This window comes from Mytilus trossulus, unplaced genomic scaffold, assembly GCF_036588685.1.
Source record: "Mytilus trossulus isolate FHL-02 unplaced genomic scaffold, PNRI_Mtr1.1.1.hap1 h1tg000103l__unscaffolded, whole genome shotgun sequence".
Lineage (NCBI taxonomy): Eukaryota > Metazoa > Mollusca > Bivalvia > Mytilida > Mytilidae > Mytilus > Mytilus trossulus.
The window spans coordinates 2,776,142-2,794,942 of NW_026963296.1; the positions used below are offsets into that span (position 1 = coordinate 2,776,142).

At 32.4% G+C, this 18,801-nt stretch overlaps 1 protein-coding gene across 1 annotated transcript in view; it reads right to left on the minus strand.

The window, feature by feature from the left end:
* Positions 1-574: 574 nt before the first annotated feature.
* Positions 575-18,801, minus strand: part of LOC134699912 (uncharacterized) — a 34,632-nt gene continuing 16,405 nt past the window's right edge. Inside the window, exons 5-8 of the mRNA XM_063561309.1 lie at positions 18,519-18,599; positions 10,957-10,993; positions 1,909-2,175; positions 575-660 (exon numbers count right to left, since the gene is read on the minus strand). Coding sequence (XP_063417379.1) covers positions 575-660; positions 1,909-2,175; positions 10,957-10,993; positions 18,519-18,599 — 471 coding nt within the window. The remainder of the gene's footprint in view (positions 661-1,908; positions 2,176-10,956; positions 10,994-18,518; positions 18,600-18,801) is intronic.

The following is an 18,801-nucleotide window of genomic DNA, read 5'->3' on the forward strand; positions in this document are numbered from 1 at the left end:
TAAAGGCTCAGGAATCCGGACAAAAACTGGTCATTGTCTGAATTCACGGGTTGTTGTACGACCCGATGGGTATTTAAAACAAGACTGAAGTGCTACCTAAAATACTTCATATATTTACATGTCATTAAAAGTGAAACAAACAAGTATTCACACTAGACTGCACTGAAAAATCATATTATCACGAAATAGTATCAGAATGTTCGGAACAACAGAATGAAGCATCAATCTATTGGTGAACAGTCAATTGACTTAGAAAATATACAAATGTACAAAAAAAAACACACACACATAAGTTTGCGTCAACCTATAGCATAAATAAAGAACCTATATCGGACTCATTATCATAAAAAGAAACTGCTTTTTCTAAATATCCTGTCATTGCACTTTTCACATGAGTTGAATAATGGTTCAAGGGTTGATAGATACATCTTTTTATCTTATTATTCTGATCCGATCTGTTAGGTTATGTTCGTAGATGGAAAATTAAAAAAAAAATCATTTTACGACATGTTCTTCCTCTTAAAAATTATGTCTATCTCTTTTCTGTACTTTCAATTTCATTGTTGTTGTGCATCTACTGGTTGTTGTGCTTTAACGTGTTGATTATTTTTGAGTAATTCTTCTGTAGACGTATTTTATAATCTGGAACATCTTCTAATCCTAAAATAATTAATAAATGTATGTTATACCTCAGTTACCAGTAACACTTGTTGCTGTCTTCCATTTACTGCTGTTTAAAATAGTTCCCATGATAAACCAATAACTTGAATATACCGATATTTAAGAGTAACATTTCTGCTGAAGATCCGATTGTCGCTTTCAGTTATGCTTTTATTGTAATATAATTTTGTCTGATTATGCATAATGTATGTATGTATAAAAAAGAAGATGTGGTATAATTGCCGACGAGATAACTGTTCATAAGAGACCAAATGACACAGAAATTAACAACTATAGGTCATCACATTTAAACAATGAGCAAAGCCCATACCGCATAGTCAGCTTTTTTCAATCAATAATATTTACAAATGTGATGTAATATGGTTCAATGGATAAAGTTAAGCAATAGTGCATCAAAGAAAGCATTTGGTGGTTTCAGTTCAAAATAGAAATTTATATATATAATACTCTTGATTATTTTTTTATTTTTTTAAAGTTTCAAATCAATAAAAAAAAGTTACATCAACCGTTTTATGTTTCAAAATCATGACCGCAAATATAGAACATATTGGTGGTAGTTAAAGAGTTGTAATAGTTAATTTATGTGTTTAATCTATTGCCTTGTCCCATCTCGAGATGTGTTTTTTTATGATGTTGGCTATAAATCGGTCTTACTGCCTTATAATGCGAAATTCACGATAGTAAGATTTCTTTGTCAGCAACACTTGTTTCTAGAAAATAAACTGACAGATGAGACTTACAAATGAAAAGGGTAGAACAAGTATCATTATTGATTTTCAGGATGTAATTATATTATAAAGTCTTATAAAAAGACGTCACGTTTTCATATAAGTCAGTGTCAAAATGTTAATGAAGTACATGCATGCACCGTTATTTATACAGATAAATAACTAGCCCAACAATGTCTACTTGTTAAGAATAGACAAATTGGGGATCAAAATAAAGATGGTCAATTTATTTTTTTGAAACTGACTTCATCAGCTGGAATGACAGCTATCTCCATCGGAAGTTGCTTGATATTTTTGTTGACATAATAAGTTGAAATTACAAAATATGCTATCGTGGCAACAAAGTGCTAACAATAACATTTGAGAAACGAACTTGTGAACTTTCAAATCATGATATTCTCCACACGTTGTTGCGTATGGTACAATGGTACAGTTTATTTGCCATTTTACTTTTTGCAAGCTTTATTACAATTGTCTCTAATGCTGATACAGTTCTTACCTGTTGTAGTAGGTGCTGACACTAAGCTTGATGAATCAGGCAATTTTTCTGCGAGATCTTCGTATCCATGATTTTGTTTTAAAACATTAATGCACATGGATGTATTAGGCTCTCCTCGTTTTATTACTATATCCAACATGGCGTTTGCTTGATCATTAGTTTGTTCAATGGTGCGTCTGTCGTCGATTGATATTACTAACTGTGTCATCATTTGATCTAATATATCACTGAAGTCTGATTTGTGATGTACAACTTCTTTCGTGCTATCTGAAATTAGATACAATTGCACATACTGAAAAAAAGTATATACGAATGCAATACGAAAAGGAGATGTAATGTATGAACGTAAGAAAGCAATTTATCAACTACACATCAACTAAGTTAACAATTGCAAGTCACTATAAGGCTTAAAACAATAAGCATAACGGTAAGTTAATATGACAACATATGTTGAAAAGAGAGAAATGCAAAGGCCTGATTATAACAACACTATAATAAAACAAGAATGTGTCCATAGTACACGGATGCCCCACTCGCATTATAATTTTCCATGTTCAGTGGACCGTGAAATTGGGTCAAAACTTTGATGTGGAATTGAAAGTAGTAAGATCATATCATGAGGAACATGTGTACTAAGTTTCAAGTTGATGTGACTTTAACTTCATCAAAAAATACCTTGACCAAAAACTTTAACCTGAACTTCGCACTATCATTTTCTATGTTCAGTGGACCATGCAATTGGGGTCAAAACTATAATTTGGCATTAAAATTAGAAAGATCATATCATGGGTAACATGTGGAATAAGTTTCAAGTTGATTGGACTTCAACTTCATCAAAAACTACTTTGACCAAAAACTTTAACCTGAACTTTTGCACTATCATTTTCTATGTTCAGTGGACCATGAAATTGGGGTCAAAACTATAATTTGGCATTAAAATTAGAAAGATCATATCATGGGGAACATGTGTAATAAGTGTCAAGTTGATTGGACTCCAATTTCATCAAAAACTACCTTGACCAAAAACTTTAACCTGAACTTCGCACTATCATTTTCTTTGTTCAGTGGATCATGAAAATGGGGTCAAAACTATAATTTGGCATTAAAATTAGAAAGATCATATCATGGGGAACATGTGGAATAAGTTTCAAGTTGATTGGACTTCAACTTTATCAAAAACTACCTTGACCAAAAACTTTAACCTGAACTTTTGCACTATCATTTGCTATGTTCAGTTGACCATGAAATTGGGGTCAAAACTATAATTTGGCATTAAAATTAGAAAGATCATATCATGGAGAACAGGTGTAATAAGTTTCGAGTTGATTGGACTTCAACTTCATCAAAAACTACCTTGACCAAAAACTTTAAGCTGAACTTTTGCACTATCATTTGCTATGTTCAGTTGACCATGAAATTGGGGTCAAAACTATAATTTGGCATTAAAATTAGAAAGATCATATCATGGGGAACATGTGTAATAAGTTTCAAGTTGATTGGACTTCAACTTCATCAAAAACTACCTTGACCAAAAACTTTAACCTGAAGCGGGAAGAACAAACGGACGGACGAACGGAGGCACAGACCAGAAAACATAATGCCCCTCTACTATCGTAGGTGGGGCATAAAAAAACTCTTCTGATTGTTAAAAAGTCTGGTTATTGTGAGAGATTTGCCAAATCACTCTTAATCCGACAGTTAAAGTACCGTTACTCCCGATTTAATTTAAAGATAAATAAATCTGAATTAAAATCTAAAGTGAGCACTGCTTTCTTAATCCCTACACGACACTGTTAAGTTTAAAGTGAATCGCTCTCAGCAAACTCAAAGAAGTGTGAATTGTGAGATAAATAGCCTTTCGTTTGACAGCTTACATTTTACAATTCTGGAATGATATTCAAAATGTGAGAGGGGGGCTTTCATTACACCTATAGTTTTGGAAGAAAAGTATAAAGACAGCTTAACAAAAATTTGAGGTATCGTACGTTGACATACGGGTAAATCAGACTGGACAATAGTATACCATATTATAAAAACGTCCCTCTTAGACAGATGTATTAAAACATACAAGTGGCTTGTAAGGATAAAACTGATAAGATGAACTTAAGGTAGCTACCATTCGATTTTTATGGGGTGAGGAGGGGGTTGGGAGGAGGATTTTGTTACTGTTGTAATCACTGTCCTGCATTTTATTTTTCACACTATTCTGACTTGCATTTTTTTCATAAATTGTCATTCTGCTTTTGTTTTTGCCAAGTTGCTGATCATACCTTTTTTTTACTCAAAACTCCTGTCCTATAAATTTTAACATGCCATCCAAGCCCCCTTCTTACTCTTCCCCATGAAAATCAAATGGTAGTTCCCCTAGTCTCAAACGATCATTTTAATCTTCACTGAGTACTGTGGATTCATTTTTTCGTTTTTAACAATTTTCGTAGATTGAGGAAAACTTGGATTTTTGTGTTTCGTGTTGTTTTCTAATTCTGCCAAAATTCCTAAATGGAGCAACGGTATACAGTTTTGTAGAACATGCTTCACAACTAGAATGATATTCATATATTCAAGTCTAATAAGCCGTTAATTAATTCGTTTTAATGGTTTAACATTTGTCATTTGGAGGCCTTTTATAGCTGACTTTGAGGTATAGTATTTTCTTATTGTTGAATGCGCCACGTTAACCTTTAATCGTTAATATCTGCGAGATTTGGTCTTTTGTTGAGACAAACAACAATTTCTTTTTGTATGTGTATAACCAACGTGTTTTTAACTGATCGGGTGGAGCTTACGTTTCAATTTGCATAAAGTCAGTCTATTTGAAGATGTATGTGAAAAGGATTGTTGATTATGTGTATTACTGGTTTATATTCACCGATCAGTGTCACCAAAACATTAAAGAATAAGACATATTTTGCAAGTGCTGTCAATATATATTCACTTGATATACAAAAATTCCAAAATTTAATTGTTTTGACATATTTTAAACAAAATTGATGGAACAGGTATTCTATCTAGTCCTTCGTGTAACTAGGATGACAAATTGATGGTATTGGTATTATATCTAGTCCTAGTGCAACTCGGTGAATGTGATGATATTTTCAACTCCACTCCTCGATGTAGACGCAGTCATGGTCATGGTCATTACACATCACCATCTCTGCATGATGTCTCTATTAATGACTTGCTGTCATTCATACAAAAGCCGTTAGGTATTCATCACAATCTCACGAAACTTTATTCATTACCCCTTTCAAAACTTCATTCTCTGTTCAATTTATGTTTGGAATCCACTGTAACAAACCCTCATTCAAACCAATACAAACTTGAAGCTATAATTTCGGATATTGCAAGTCACAGACTTTTCAAGCCAGTCCGCATTGGAAAAGATGAAAACAAGAAAAGATCTTTTCTAAACCTTTCCTTTGCCAACAAAGGTCTCGATGGCGTCAACTTAGGCAATAACCTTCATCATAAATTAGTTCAATCGAAAATACCTCCATATTTCAAAGAGCAGTCTATCATTCTAATATTTGTTTTTGATTACAGGATGGAAATGAAGACACTATTCCTTGTCTCCTTGTCAATCCCCCCCCCCCGGTTGCGATGTTGTAAAAATTGTTTTAAAAAAATTTAGTTTTTGACAAAGTGAATTAAGTCAAAGGTCAAAATGATTGAACGTATGTGACGAAAAATTGAAATCGATTATTAAACATTTTTGTAAATTTTTCCGACAGCTTAAAATTGCTGGAGCAGAAAACCACGACAAAAGGAAGACAAGATATCGAGATTGCTAATCGACTCATATTAGAGGTTTTGCCCCTGAATGATGATGGCTATCCAATATTTTGGCTTTAGTTACAAAAATCAAAACATAATTGAATAAGGTTAATGAGATATGAATATACAAAAAAAAAACATGCGACAACAGAAATAGTCAACACACTACTTATTTGAGGTATTGCATTTCAGTTATAAGTCTAACCCAATATAAAGTGAGTAAATGTGAATTTGTATTGGAGTTAATGGACTTGTACATATAACAAATATGCAAAGGCAATGGACGTTCTAAAGTTGTTCGTGTATTTGTTTAATACATGGTATTCCTGTAACACAAATGTGTTTAAGTAAGTAAGTGTAAGGCCTCAACAATGCTAAAATAGCTTATTTTTACATATCGAGAATTAACTTAAACTTAAACTTTACAAAAACAATCCCATACCGTATATTTCAAGTATGTCACAAACCCAACCCACAGACACACATACAAATGCAGATTTCTTTTGGTCAATATATAGTTATCAAATGTACCAGATGCACGTTTCGTTTACATAAGACTCATAATTGACGCTTAGATCAAAATAGTTAGAAAGCCAAACTATTTTTTTTAGTTTTTAGCCATAGCGTTGTCAGTTATGTCCTTATGGTATCTGTCGCCCCTATGTTGAAAAGCATTGAAGAACCAACATTCCAAATAATTGTGCAAAATACGGCCTGGGGTCAAGTTATCATGACATTAAAGAGAAACTTCGCCAAAAAAAAAATGATATTATGTCCATTCTGTATAAGAATGCTCAAATTTATAAATTTTAAAGTTTTATTTTCCAAGGGTATTTATCAGTGTACACGGCCGATAACTTGTAACTTTTCACTTTTTGAACTATCAGGTGTTTAATATACATCTCCGTCTTGCGTGTCCAATAGTGATATACTAGTTATTGCTAAATTCTTACGCTTGTTTGTAAATAACATTTCAGGTGTTAATAATATTATTTATAAAAATCTAAACAATTGGAAAAAAAGAAGATTTGTTTGAATAAAAATCTATTCACATATTTTTTCCAAGGGTAAGTTTGGGAAAATGTAAGTATATACTCATTGTCAATATACTTGTTGACGAGGGACAGATTGAAATTAAACATACAAGAAATATTGATTTAACAATAATGAACGCACTTGTCGATCATTTATTCATTCATCGTTTATACATGTACGCCTGAATAGAAAGTTACGGAATATAGATAATCGTAATTTAAAATACATACATGTATTCTAGAACATAAGAAATAAACATACAGTTTGTTTAAATTTGAATAAAAGTTTTGTAAAAAGACTAGTTCACGTATGCCAACAGTATTTAATCATCGGATGGCGATGAACTAGAGTATACCAAAAGAAGAAAAAGAAGAAGAGAACCAATTTGATTTAAATGCAGGTCGATATCTAACGTGCTTTGGTCAGAGACAAATATACAAATACATATAATATATAGACATGTATGCTTGAACATACTTGATACACGTATATATGTCTCTGCTTTTTATAATTATCATGGCTCTGAAGAATGTGAATATTTTCCAGGACAACTATTGAGTATCAAAGTTTCAAAGTAATTTCGGGAATTATTTCCTTTCTTGATATATATATATATATATATGTGTTTATTTACTTTTGCAATATATATGTATATATATACGTATATATGTTTCTGCTTTGGTTTAGCGAAGGTATGGACATAGTAAAATCACAGATTTATATTTCAATTAGATTGTGCACGAAAAATAGAAGAAATTCGTCATCATCACAATTGTGGGGTATAATGTATAATAATGTGAACATGTGTCTGATAGTGCTTCATGCCATAATTCATGTTCCGAAATGAATGTTATATATGGACGTACACTAATTATCATGGCTTTAAAGGATGTGAATATTTTCTAGGACAACTATTGAGTATCAAAGTTTCAAATTAATTTCGGGAATTATTTCCTTTCTTGGTATTCAATGACAGAAATTCAAAGATTAAACTGCTTGTCCGCCTTAGGGGTATTCTTGCCAGTCCGTGTAGTTTCAGTGGAAAATGTTAGTAAAAATTGCTGTTTACAGTTTATCTCCATCTATAATAATATTCAAGATAATAACCAAAAACAGTATAATTTCCTTATAATTACCCATTTAGGGGCAGCAACCCAACAATGGGTTGTCTGATTCATCTGAAAATTTCAGGGCAGATATCAACAATTTTACCCCCTGTCAGATTTGCTCTAAATGCTTTGTTTTTTTAGTTATAAACCAAAAACTGAAGTTTAACCCTATGTTCTATTTTTAGCCATGGCGGCCATGTTTTTTTTGATGAAATGGGAATTAAAACACAAACTTTATTCTAGATAAATCAGATAAAGTTTGGTTTGAATTGGTTTAGTAGTTTCAGAGGAGGAGATTTTTGTAAAAGTTAACGACGACGGACGCAGGACGACGACGACGACGGACGACAGACGCCAAGTAATGGGAAAGGACAAGATGTTTTCATTCTGACAAATAATTCCACGGCGAAGTACTTTTATTTGTCACCAACTAGACTATGTATTTTAAATGTGTGTATTAAATGCTACCTCTTGTTTCATAATCCACTGATCCGAAAAGACAGTCACACCTAGCAAGGTGTGTCCTACAGGCCTGGTTATATACCGAAGTGCAAATAATAATTTAACAAGCCTTCCACGAGTGTTGTCACAGAACCGTGCATACACAAATCGTATACACCTAGTCATAGCGGGAAAAGTTAAAAAAGAGTACACACAAATATTGTTTTTACAGATAAATATATTTTTTAATTTGTTCACCTTATAATTCCGAAACAGCTTTAATTAAAAAAATATATAACTTTTTTTGTTTTCTACTAAAATAAATCGAATATTTATGTTTAACATAGAAAATTGATCTCATGAATGTGTACAACTGTGCGTTTTATTGTCTTATTATTGGATGGTGTTTAGATATATCATTAGTCATCGGCGCGCTTACGATTACGTTAAAATATGATTAAAAACCAAGACTTTTAATGATTGTATTTTAAATCCCGGCATGCAAAAACCAGGAGAAAACGTCACGACCTACATGAAGTAGTTAATATTTTTTCATTAAATATTGAATGTCTCCTTTATTACTTAACACATAGCGATAACACTTTGTGAATATATATATATATATATATTATGCCAAAATGAACATATTCAAACCATAAGTAAAAAATCGCGAATTTTCCCTTTAAAACATCTTAAATGTCGTTCCTAAATATATAAGTGCAATACATATCTTTTTATTTCAACATATGTTTTGCGTTGTGACGGTATGGCTGTATTTAGAACCCTCTCCAAGTTGTTTGTTTTACATCCACAAGTATAAAAATGTAGTTTTTATCAAAGACAGTTATAGGTTTGAACGTTGTTTTCAATTTTTACTTGTATATGTTTATATATATATATTCGTCTAAACATCAACCCAAAAATGTTAGATCGGTAAATTTGCTTTCGCAAATTTTTTGTTCTTCCATCGCCGGGATTCGAACCCATGCTACTGAGATATCGTGACACAAATCACCTGCACTGTAGCCGTCCCGCTAGACCACACGACCACCTGGGATTCACAATAATAAAGCTTTTAGTGGCCGTGTGTTACATTTCCTCGTCAGTTTTAATCTAGCGTCGTACTACAGTACATGATATATAAGGCATGGAGATATTATTGTTACAGATCAGCTCAATTATCTATAGTAAAGGATCCTACAAATTAATGTAAATTTTAGTCACAGAAAATAATTATATTTATAAGTATGTCTGAGTCAGTGACAACTCTACAACAAATTTATCAATGATGGTGATACATGGCTGTGTACATTATGTAAATTCAACTTGTCTAAACATCAACCCAACAATGTTAGATCTGTAAATTTGCTTTCGCGAATCTCACACAATCGTTTATACCATATAATTTTTCCTGTTTGTGTAGTATTGTCAATTTTGATGATCCAATACCTATTAAATTTACTGGTTGGTAGATTCTTATAGACTCTCTCTCTATACATCATATATATAGCGTCTAAAAATAGCAACAATCAACATTTAATCTATCTAGGAGTTGATCAGTTTGTAAATAAACTGATGCAGTTACTAAATTAGATTATATAAGTGTCTAAGAATGTAACTTTAACACACTTATAAGTGTTATAACATTAGTTGTTATTTAAGGAATGACTGTAATATTTTTTTGTCTATGAAGAAATAACATAAAAAATTTGGTGTACACTGAATTACGCGCGTATTACAGTCATTCCTTAAATAACAACTAATGTTATAACACTCATAAGTGTGTTAAAGTTACATTCTTGTTTTGTCTGTTGCTTGGTCCGTTTCTGTGTGTGTTGCGTTTCGGTGTTGTGTCGTTGTTCTCCTCTTATATTTAATGCGTTTCCCTCGGTTTTAGTTTGTTACCCCGATTTTGTTTTTTGTCCATGGATTTATGAGTTTTGAACAGCGGTATACTACTGTTGCCTTTATTTACAGTCATTTCTTATAATTTAATTCTAAATTCCTTTTTAAACCGTAGAAAACCATGAAAAAACGTTGATGATGTCACGGTCACATGACTAAATTATGTCTATGGGCTCATAACAAAATTACGCCAGCCAATCAGAAGACGCGTTACATCCAAAATTAAATTATATTTTAGATATATTTCACGCAAAATATTTCGCTAAACAAATTAGCTTTATCAGGCGTGTGCATCTTTAAAGGTGAAATCGGATGCATGACAAAAAATATTTGTGAAGCTTGAACTACACAAAATTGAATAAAGGTTTAACCTTTTAATTGATTGTCTATATTTTGCCGTTTATTGTACATAGAAATTATTAAATCCAAACAAATAGTTGTTTTAGCTAAATATAATGAAGTCCATATAATGTATATCAATTTAAAATAGACTCCTGAATTTTTTAAGATTCGAAAAAGGATAAACGGATTATATAAGCCGGAGGTAAAAATATAATACAAGCCCAAACGCAATAATTATATACACAAGATTTAGTATAAAACTCGATTTTTTTTTATACATATATAACATAACAGGGGGTCTTAAATTAATATATGTATAACAGTTAACATTCTATTCTATTTTAGTAAATATCAACATTTAAGAATAACATGTTATGGATATAAGAATGGGAAATATCACATTTGAACTAGAGGAACACATTTACAAATTAGCAAAACTTACCTCTACATTCTAAGTTATCGAGGGCGTCCTGTGAACACTAAAAAAAACCAATAAGTTTGAATTGAAAATTTAATAAAAAAAATTTTTTTTTATGTTTCCTGTCTATAATTCCGTTGAGTAATTTTATTTTTGTTGGATGTTGTTTTTTTAAAGCGTGTATTATGGTTTTTGTTGTTCGTATTAGAATCTTGAGAAGTAGCCCAGGTTACCAGATTCATTATCTGCCACCCGGAACTACAAGTTTTGATTTGTGTATTTCACGGAACATAAGAAAGGGACGAAAGATACCAGAGGACATTTAAACTCATCAATCGAAAATAAACTGACAACGCCATGGCTAAAATTTGAAAAAGACAAACAGACAAACAATATTACACTTGACACAACACATCAAAACTCAAACATAAGCAAGACGAACCCCACAAAAAACTGGGGGTAATCACAAGTGCTCCGGAAGGGCAATTAAATCCTGCTTCACATGTTAATAGTCTAATTCGGTAGGTCACATTCATGAAGGGAAAAGCGAATTGTAGTTACAACGTAAAGAACTAATCCGATATCATCTGTGAAATGGTTATTCCTTAACGTTCAACTAACTCGTGATGGGATGATTTAAACTTCACCATTTGGAACTCTTGGTTTAAAAGCTTCTGTGAGAGCAAAAATTCGCTAACAAGAAAATAATGATAGGAAATACAAGCACGAGAATATCTTATCTATTGGGATATATGTACCCCGTATGCAGGTGTTGCTGGAATGTTGCTCCGACATACGCCTGCTTTCAACAATGTCCCGCCAGAAGTTACCCGTCGTGTTGCTTATGTGATAACAAATCCAATAAATTCGGTAGGTCACATGAAAGGGAAGGGGATTGTAGTTACGACGTAAGGAACATATCAGATAACGTTGATGGTTTTGTGTTCATACAAGAAAGACCCGCAATACATTGGTACATTTTTTTATTTCTATTTTGTTTATGTTTTCCGAGCGAATACTCAAGTATCGCTCGGTAAATCCAACGAGTATTCGATTAGTAAATTTTCACCGAGTTGAAATACCTAATAATAACTGTTATTTCATGTTATGCACCTGCGTATCATGTCAGTAAAAGACAAGTTAACAGTTTAATAGAGCGAAAACAATTCGTGCCGATTTGGGCACATCCCACAAACCCCATTTGCTCTAACTCTTGAAGGGCTGTGATTCTTTTTAAGGGCCTTACTGTTCTCATTTGTTCATGGTTGAACGCCGTTTGGTGATCTATTTCAACAATGTCCCGCCAGAAGTTAAAAAAGAAGATACCTGTCCTGACTATTAATTTTGACCATGATCCGTTAATAATTTCGACTATTTAAAGACACCTGTAACAGGTGAATCAACAACTATAATTTCTTCATGTCAACTTGAAAAAGGAAAAAAAGAGCGTATTTAGAACATGCAATATGCATGTAGGACTCGGAGGTCAATAAGGACACGATGAAGAGGCTGAAGTGCAATGGTCAACGGCGAAGTGCGATTGTCCTTTCTCTAAAGTGCAATGGTTGTGCTTGACGTTTGCATATTATTGCGTTTTCAAATATAACGTTATCAAACTTAATGGATCACAGGCACACGAATAAGAATAGAATGAAGGTTTCATGTGTACACATATGGATACAAAATAAAACGAACGATTCAAGACCAGAACAGTTTTGAGCATATAAGGTGGAGGTTACATATGATAATCGAAGTCTGACAAGGTGGCTAAAAGATGATCATGGTCTGCACATGTGCAAACTGATGGTCGGAAGCATGTATAGTCAGGAGCCTCTGGCCTTTGTTAGTCTTGTATTATTTTAATTTTAGATTCATGTGTACAATTTGGAAATTAGTATGGCGTTCATTATCACTGAACTAGTATATATTTGTTTAGGGCCAGCTGAAGGACGCCTCCGGGTGCGGGAAATGGGAAAGGCTAAAATAAACCTGAATGGTCCCAACTTTGTGTACTTCTCAATTTCTGCTCAGCGAAGAAGCAGTTAATTATCAGGCCTTTGACAGAACAAGCGTCACGTGTCACTATGAGTCAAGCAAACATGTATTTTTTATTTCTAAAAAACTGTTATGATATTAGATGAAATGATAAATGAGTGTTGTGAGCAATTTTTTAGCTATGACAAGAACAAGTTACTTGGTAGTATACAGGTATTTGATACAATTATTTTTATCCGCCGCGCTGAACCCCTTTTTTAAATCGCAATTGAACACTCAATTTTAAATCATGTAATCCAACTCAAATTCATTCTACTTATCCCGAGCGATCCTGTCTATTTCTGACTCCATACTGTCATGTACTTAAAATATGACACAAGTCTTTACCTTCACCTGGCCAGAATTAAAACATGATCTTCAAAATGCGATCGTGGCAACATCGCAACATTAAATGGGGGTTTAACTTGAGACCCTCGCATTTAGCTAGTATATACAACATCACAGTGAGACCATCGCACTTCGTCGTATCTACTTATCTAAAAACAACTTACTGTCACAATGTCGCCATCGATGCATTTTAACCAACGCACTTCAACGTGACAATCGCGATTCTGAGTAAATCGCGGTTCATAGTCCTACATAAAGAAAAGAAGATGTGGTAAACAGTAGTATACAGGTGTTCAAAAGTCAATAATCGAATGAGAAAACAAAACACAAATCCGGGTTGAAAACCAAAACCCTGGGAAACACATCAACTATAAGAGGAAAACAAATGAACAACAGATACACCGAAGTGCAACAACATCGAACGCCAACACACATCGAATCGATCTATTTGATAACTTCTGTCATATTCCTGACTTGGTACAAGACATGTTTGAGAATGGATAAAAACAAGCAGGTATCTTATAGAATATCAAATTAATCAGATTAATAGTGTAAAAGGTAAAATCATAACAAAAAATGAACTCCGAGAAATATTCAAAACGGAAAATTCATGATCAAATGTAAAAATCAAACGACAAAACACATCAAATGAATGGAGAACAACTGTCATATTCCTGACTTGAACAGGCATTTTTCAATATATAAAATGGTGGATTGAACCTGGTTTTGTAGCGCTAAACCTCTCACTTGTATGACAGTTGCATCAAATTTCGATTTTATATTACAACGATGCGTGAACAAAACAGAAATAATCGGTAAAATAGTGAAAATATGGTTATAGCCATCATCAATGTCTTGCAATCTCAGATTAAACAAACATTTACTAAAAAGCACAAAAAGCATCTCTTAAATTAAAAAAAAAACCACATTCACTGTTTCGCGTGTTTGGCGTCAGAAAAATAAACGTCACATAGGAAGTAATTTTGTCATTCAATGTATATTCAAAACAATCATAACTTCACATGGGGAATGGTGGAATGCAGGGTTAAAAAATCACAAGTTATTTAAGAATTATTTACAGAAGCAGACCAACATTTAAAGTTATCCAGAAGTTCTTTAGATTTTTTCAGAATCCATATATGGCGAGTGAGATAATTTTTGTCGTTTGTCGTTCAGATTATTATCAAATTTATAATAGAACAACACATAATGACGGGATCGATCAAAGTCCGTTTTAAGAGACACTAGTATCTATTTATAATTAAGATGTTGTTGTCCCTGTGGACATAACCTGAAATACTATTTTCCATGTTTTCCTTGTATGTAAATCGTATTACTGCGAGGGTTATTTTAAATGTTTTTTACAGTACCTTGTTAAAATAAAAGATATGAACGAAAGATACCAGAGGGACAGTTAAACCCATAAATCGAAAATAAACTGACAACGCCATGGTTAAAAATAAAAAAAAAAACAGACAAACAATGGTACACTTGACAAAACATAGAAAACTCAAGAATAAGCAACACGAACCACACAAAAATACTAGGGGTGATCTTGTAGGATTTAATAATGTCCCCAATGAAAAGTGTCCACCGGACATTATTTCCTAGTAAATACGGTCTCGGGACACTATTTCCTTATTTATATGTGTCCTGGACACATTTTCTATGAGAAACTGTCCTCAGGTATGAAAAAGTGTCCCTGAAAGTGGACATAATTAAATACTATACTTCAGTGATAAGATGTCCACCTGCCAGTGGTAATTTTTTCACAGGACATTTTCGTCCTCCTGGACTTTTTTTATATATATATGATTAAGGGGACGACCATTTGATATTCTGGGGAGGGCAAGGAGGATTTTGAAAATAAATAACTCAGCCTTGATAATCACAAAAATAAATGGTTTGTTCTGTGGTAGTTTGAAAATAAATTACCTGACTTGCAATGTATTGAAAATAAATAACTCAGCAGGTCTATAGCTTATTGGGCCTTCAGCGGTTCCAAAACCCTTCAAAAAATGTTTGCCTCGCTCTGCTCGCCGAGATATGTTTGACAATACTTTTGAAAGAGGCTAGGTAAAACCAAACTAAATTAACTTTAATACTATGTATGTATGCAATATGTGTATATTGCTTGGGAATATAAATGATTCAGTTCATTAAGAAAATTATAAAATACTTAATCTAATTATACCAATTGTCTTTTGTAATATACTTATTACTATGTATTTGTGTTTCGTTTGTCCTTTCTCGCTTATATGTACTATCTTAAAATGTTTGTATATATTGTCCTCACTTATGTGACTGAGGTTATGAATGAAATCTTGCATCTTAAAATTTCTGAAGGGGATAATGATCTTCTAGTATTCTGAGTAAATGGTACACAATGACTTGACTATACATGTATTAATGGTTTACCTTTTTAAATGGCTTTTTGGATGGAGAGTTGTCTCATTGGCACTCACACCACATCTTCCTATATGTAATTATTCTTAATTAACAAATATTTAAAAAAAATGTATGTTTTCGAATATCATAAATATAGTGGTAAAAAATAAATAATCAGTCCCTTGCTTTATAAAAAATGAAAAATCTTGCTTCAATAGTGCAGAAAATGAATAATCTGTCCTCTCAGTTAACAAAAATAAATAACCGATCAAAAACAAATCCTCCTGCCCCCCCCCCCAGAATATCAAATGGTCGTCCCCTAAATAAAATATATTACTAAATGTATTCTAATCTATACCTACTAATTTATAATACACTAATTTTGTTACTTTGACAGGAATTACTTGAATATGACATATGAATAAAACAGCATCTAGCTTGTCACAGTGTACCACTAGTTTTTCCATATTTTCTTTTGCCTTCTTGTCATAGTACAGTTCTTCAATTTTAATTTTAAACTTTTCACATTTCCTTCTTATAGTTTTTCTTTCATTTAGATTTGTATTATCAGGATATTTCTTATAACTTATATAGTTGTAAATTTCTCTGTATTCCTTTCCATCCATTTTTTATTTTGTTTATATTAATCAATTTCTAATTAAACTTTCTTATTTTATTAAAATTCAAGCATAATAAAACATTATAATGACCATTGTATTACTTCCCTTGGAGGACATAATTTGTTAATAATAGTAGGATTTAATAAATGTCCACCATGAAATAACTTCCTCTATTTCATAACATTCTGTAGTCAAGTGGACACTATTTTATAGATATTGCTATGACAATCTGTCCATTTAGGGGACAATAATCCATGGCAATGGACATTTTTGAATACCTAAATTCTATGAAATAATGTCCATGTGGACACAATTTTCCAGGACACTATTTTGCCTAACAATCTCACGTGCCTCGGAAGGGTAGGCAGATCCTGCTCCACATGTGGCACCCGTCGTGTTGCTTGTGTTCAAGCAAATCCGGTAAATGGTCTATTTCGGTAGGTCACATGCATGAAAGGGAAGGGGATTGTAAAGGATAAATATTCCGAAATTATTCCGTATCAACTTTACAAATAATACATTATGGACTTGACTTATAGATAGGTGCTGGTGTTGTAAATTATCTTAGGTGCGTCTTATCGGGTTCTTTTATTTGCATTTGTAAAGTATTACCTTTACTGTTTAGTTCAATTAAGGTAATATTCCTTTGTCATGGATTGGATTTCATCAACTTCGTCACTGTGTTATTGTGCTATGGCCAATGTGTGTATTCTTGTCTTTCCTTGTTGATTATTTATGTTATCTATTTTGTTCTTTGTTGGCATATTTGATTGTTTTATAGTGTTTATGATTATTACACCATGTTGACTACCCACCCGTTTTTGACAATTAAACTTATTTTGTTTGTTTGTTGTCAATAAAAGGAAATTATATGCGACTGGTGTACAATTGAGAGGAAAAGCTAGCTATTAAACCACGTCTTAATCTCCTTTTTTCTAACTGTACAAAGTTGGTAATATAAACATTGTTTTTCTATTCTATACATCAAAACTACCGAATTCCGAGGAAAATTACAAAAAGAAAGTCCGTAGTCAATGACAAAATCAAAAGCTCTAACACATTAATCTAAAGTTTAAAAAAAAACTGGTTTTACTTACATCTTTCTTCATAAAGGGTATATCATTTTTGCGAGTCAAGAGCCTCTGGCCTTTGTTAGTCTTTATGATTTTCAATTTTAGTTTCTTGTGTATAATTTGGAATTAAGAACGGCGTCCATTATCACTGTACTAGTATAGATATTTGTTTAGGGGCCAGCTGAACGACGCCTCTGGGTGCGAGAGTTTCTCGATGCATTGAAGACCTATGTGTAACCTATTGCTGTTATTTGTTCTATGGTCTGGTTGGTGTCTCTTTGACACATTCCCCATTTCCATTCCCTATTTTATGTAAATACCAGTCAGGAATATGATAGTTGTTTTCCATTTTAATCTTTTTGATGTGTTAGAGATTATAATTTTGTCTTTTGATAAGAAACTTTTCGTTTTGAATTTTTTAAGAAATGATTTAAGGTGGTATGGGTGTCTTTCGCCATCTTGGATTGTAAAAAACAGAGAATCTAAGGTCCATATTTTCTATCAAGTTATCAAAATTTTATGCAGGAATGCAGATATTTAATGTGAATTTTCATTTAAAAGAACCAATTTATAAGAATATAACTTAAGAATATTAATATTTTTACAAGTGTAGATTATTTTTGGTTGTTTTTGAATATTTTCAAATTGGTAATTAAAGGGGAGGTAACTCTAAAACAGTGCATTTTCTGAAGGACTCTACATGAAATTTTCCTATTTTTCTCTTTTATCTGGAAAAAACGTACGGTGACCCTATCTTTTCTTTTTATATTCTCAAAGCATTGTCTGAAAGCAATCTTTTCCTAATTTATTTTACAATTCTATCATTTTGTTTAGTTTCTATTCACAAAATGTTGTTTTTCCTGTATAGTCCATACAAAATTTGTCATTTTGTCACAACCTGTAGCTTGAGAAAATGTGCGGTGACCTATCATTTTTATAATATTTTTGAACATGTATCAATAGATACTACATTTTGACAAAGTATGAACAAATTCTATCATTTTTATTTTAGACTCCCATACCACCTTAAACAGTTATATGTAACAGAAAACAGATATAGGAATCACCCAAAATGTTTTAAATCATTTCGCCGGCTTGTGTGTTATTTAACAACATTTATTACCTTTTTAGCAATAGCTTGTTGTCGACAGGTGCTTTCTTCGTAGGGAAGAGATCGTGGAGTATATTCAGAACTCTTTGACAGCTGCAACGATTTATTGTTTCGTTTTAATTTAATAATTATAAAAGATCTAAACAATTTAAAAACACTTGTCATCTTAACATGTTAAGAGAAAAGTAAAATAAACTTCAATATATATAACTTTTTTTTTCTTATATATAATAACAAAAAACATCTTTTCATAAAAAAAACGGTGTCATAAGATAGACTCCTGAAATAAATAGCT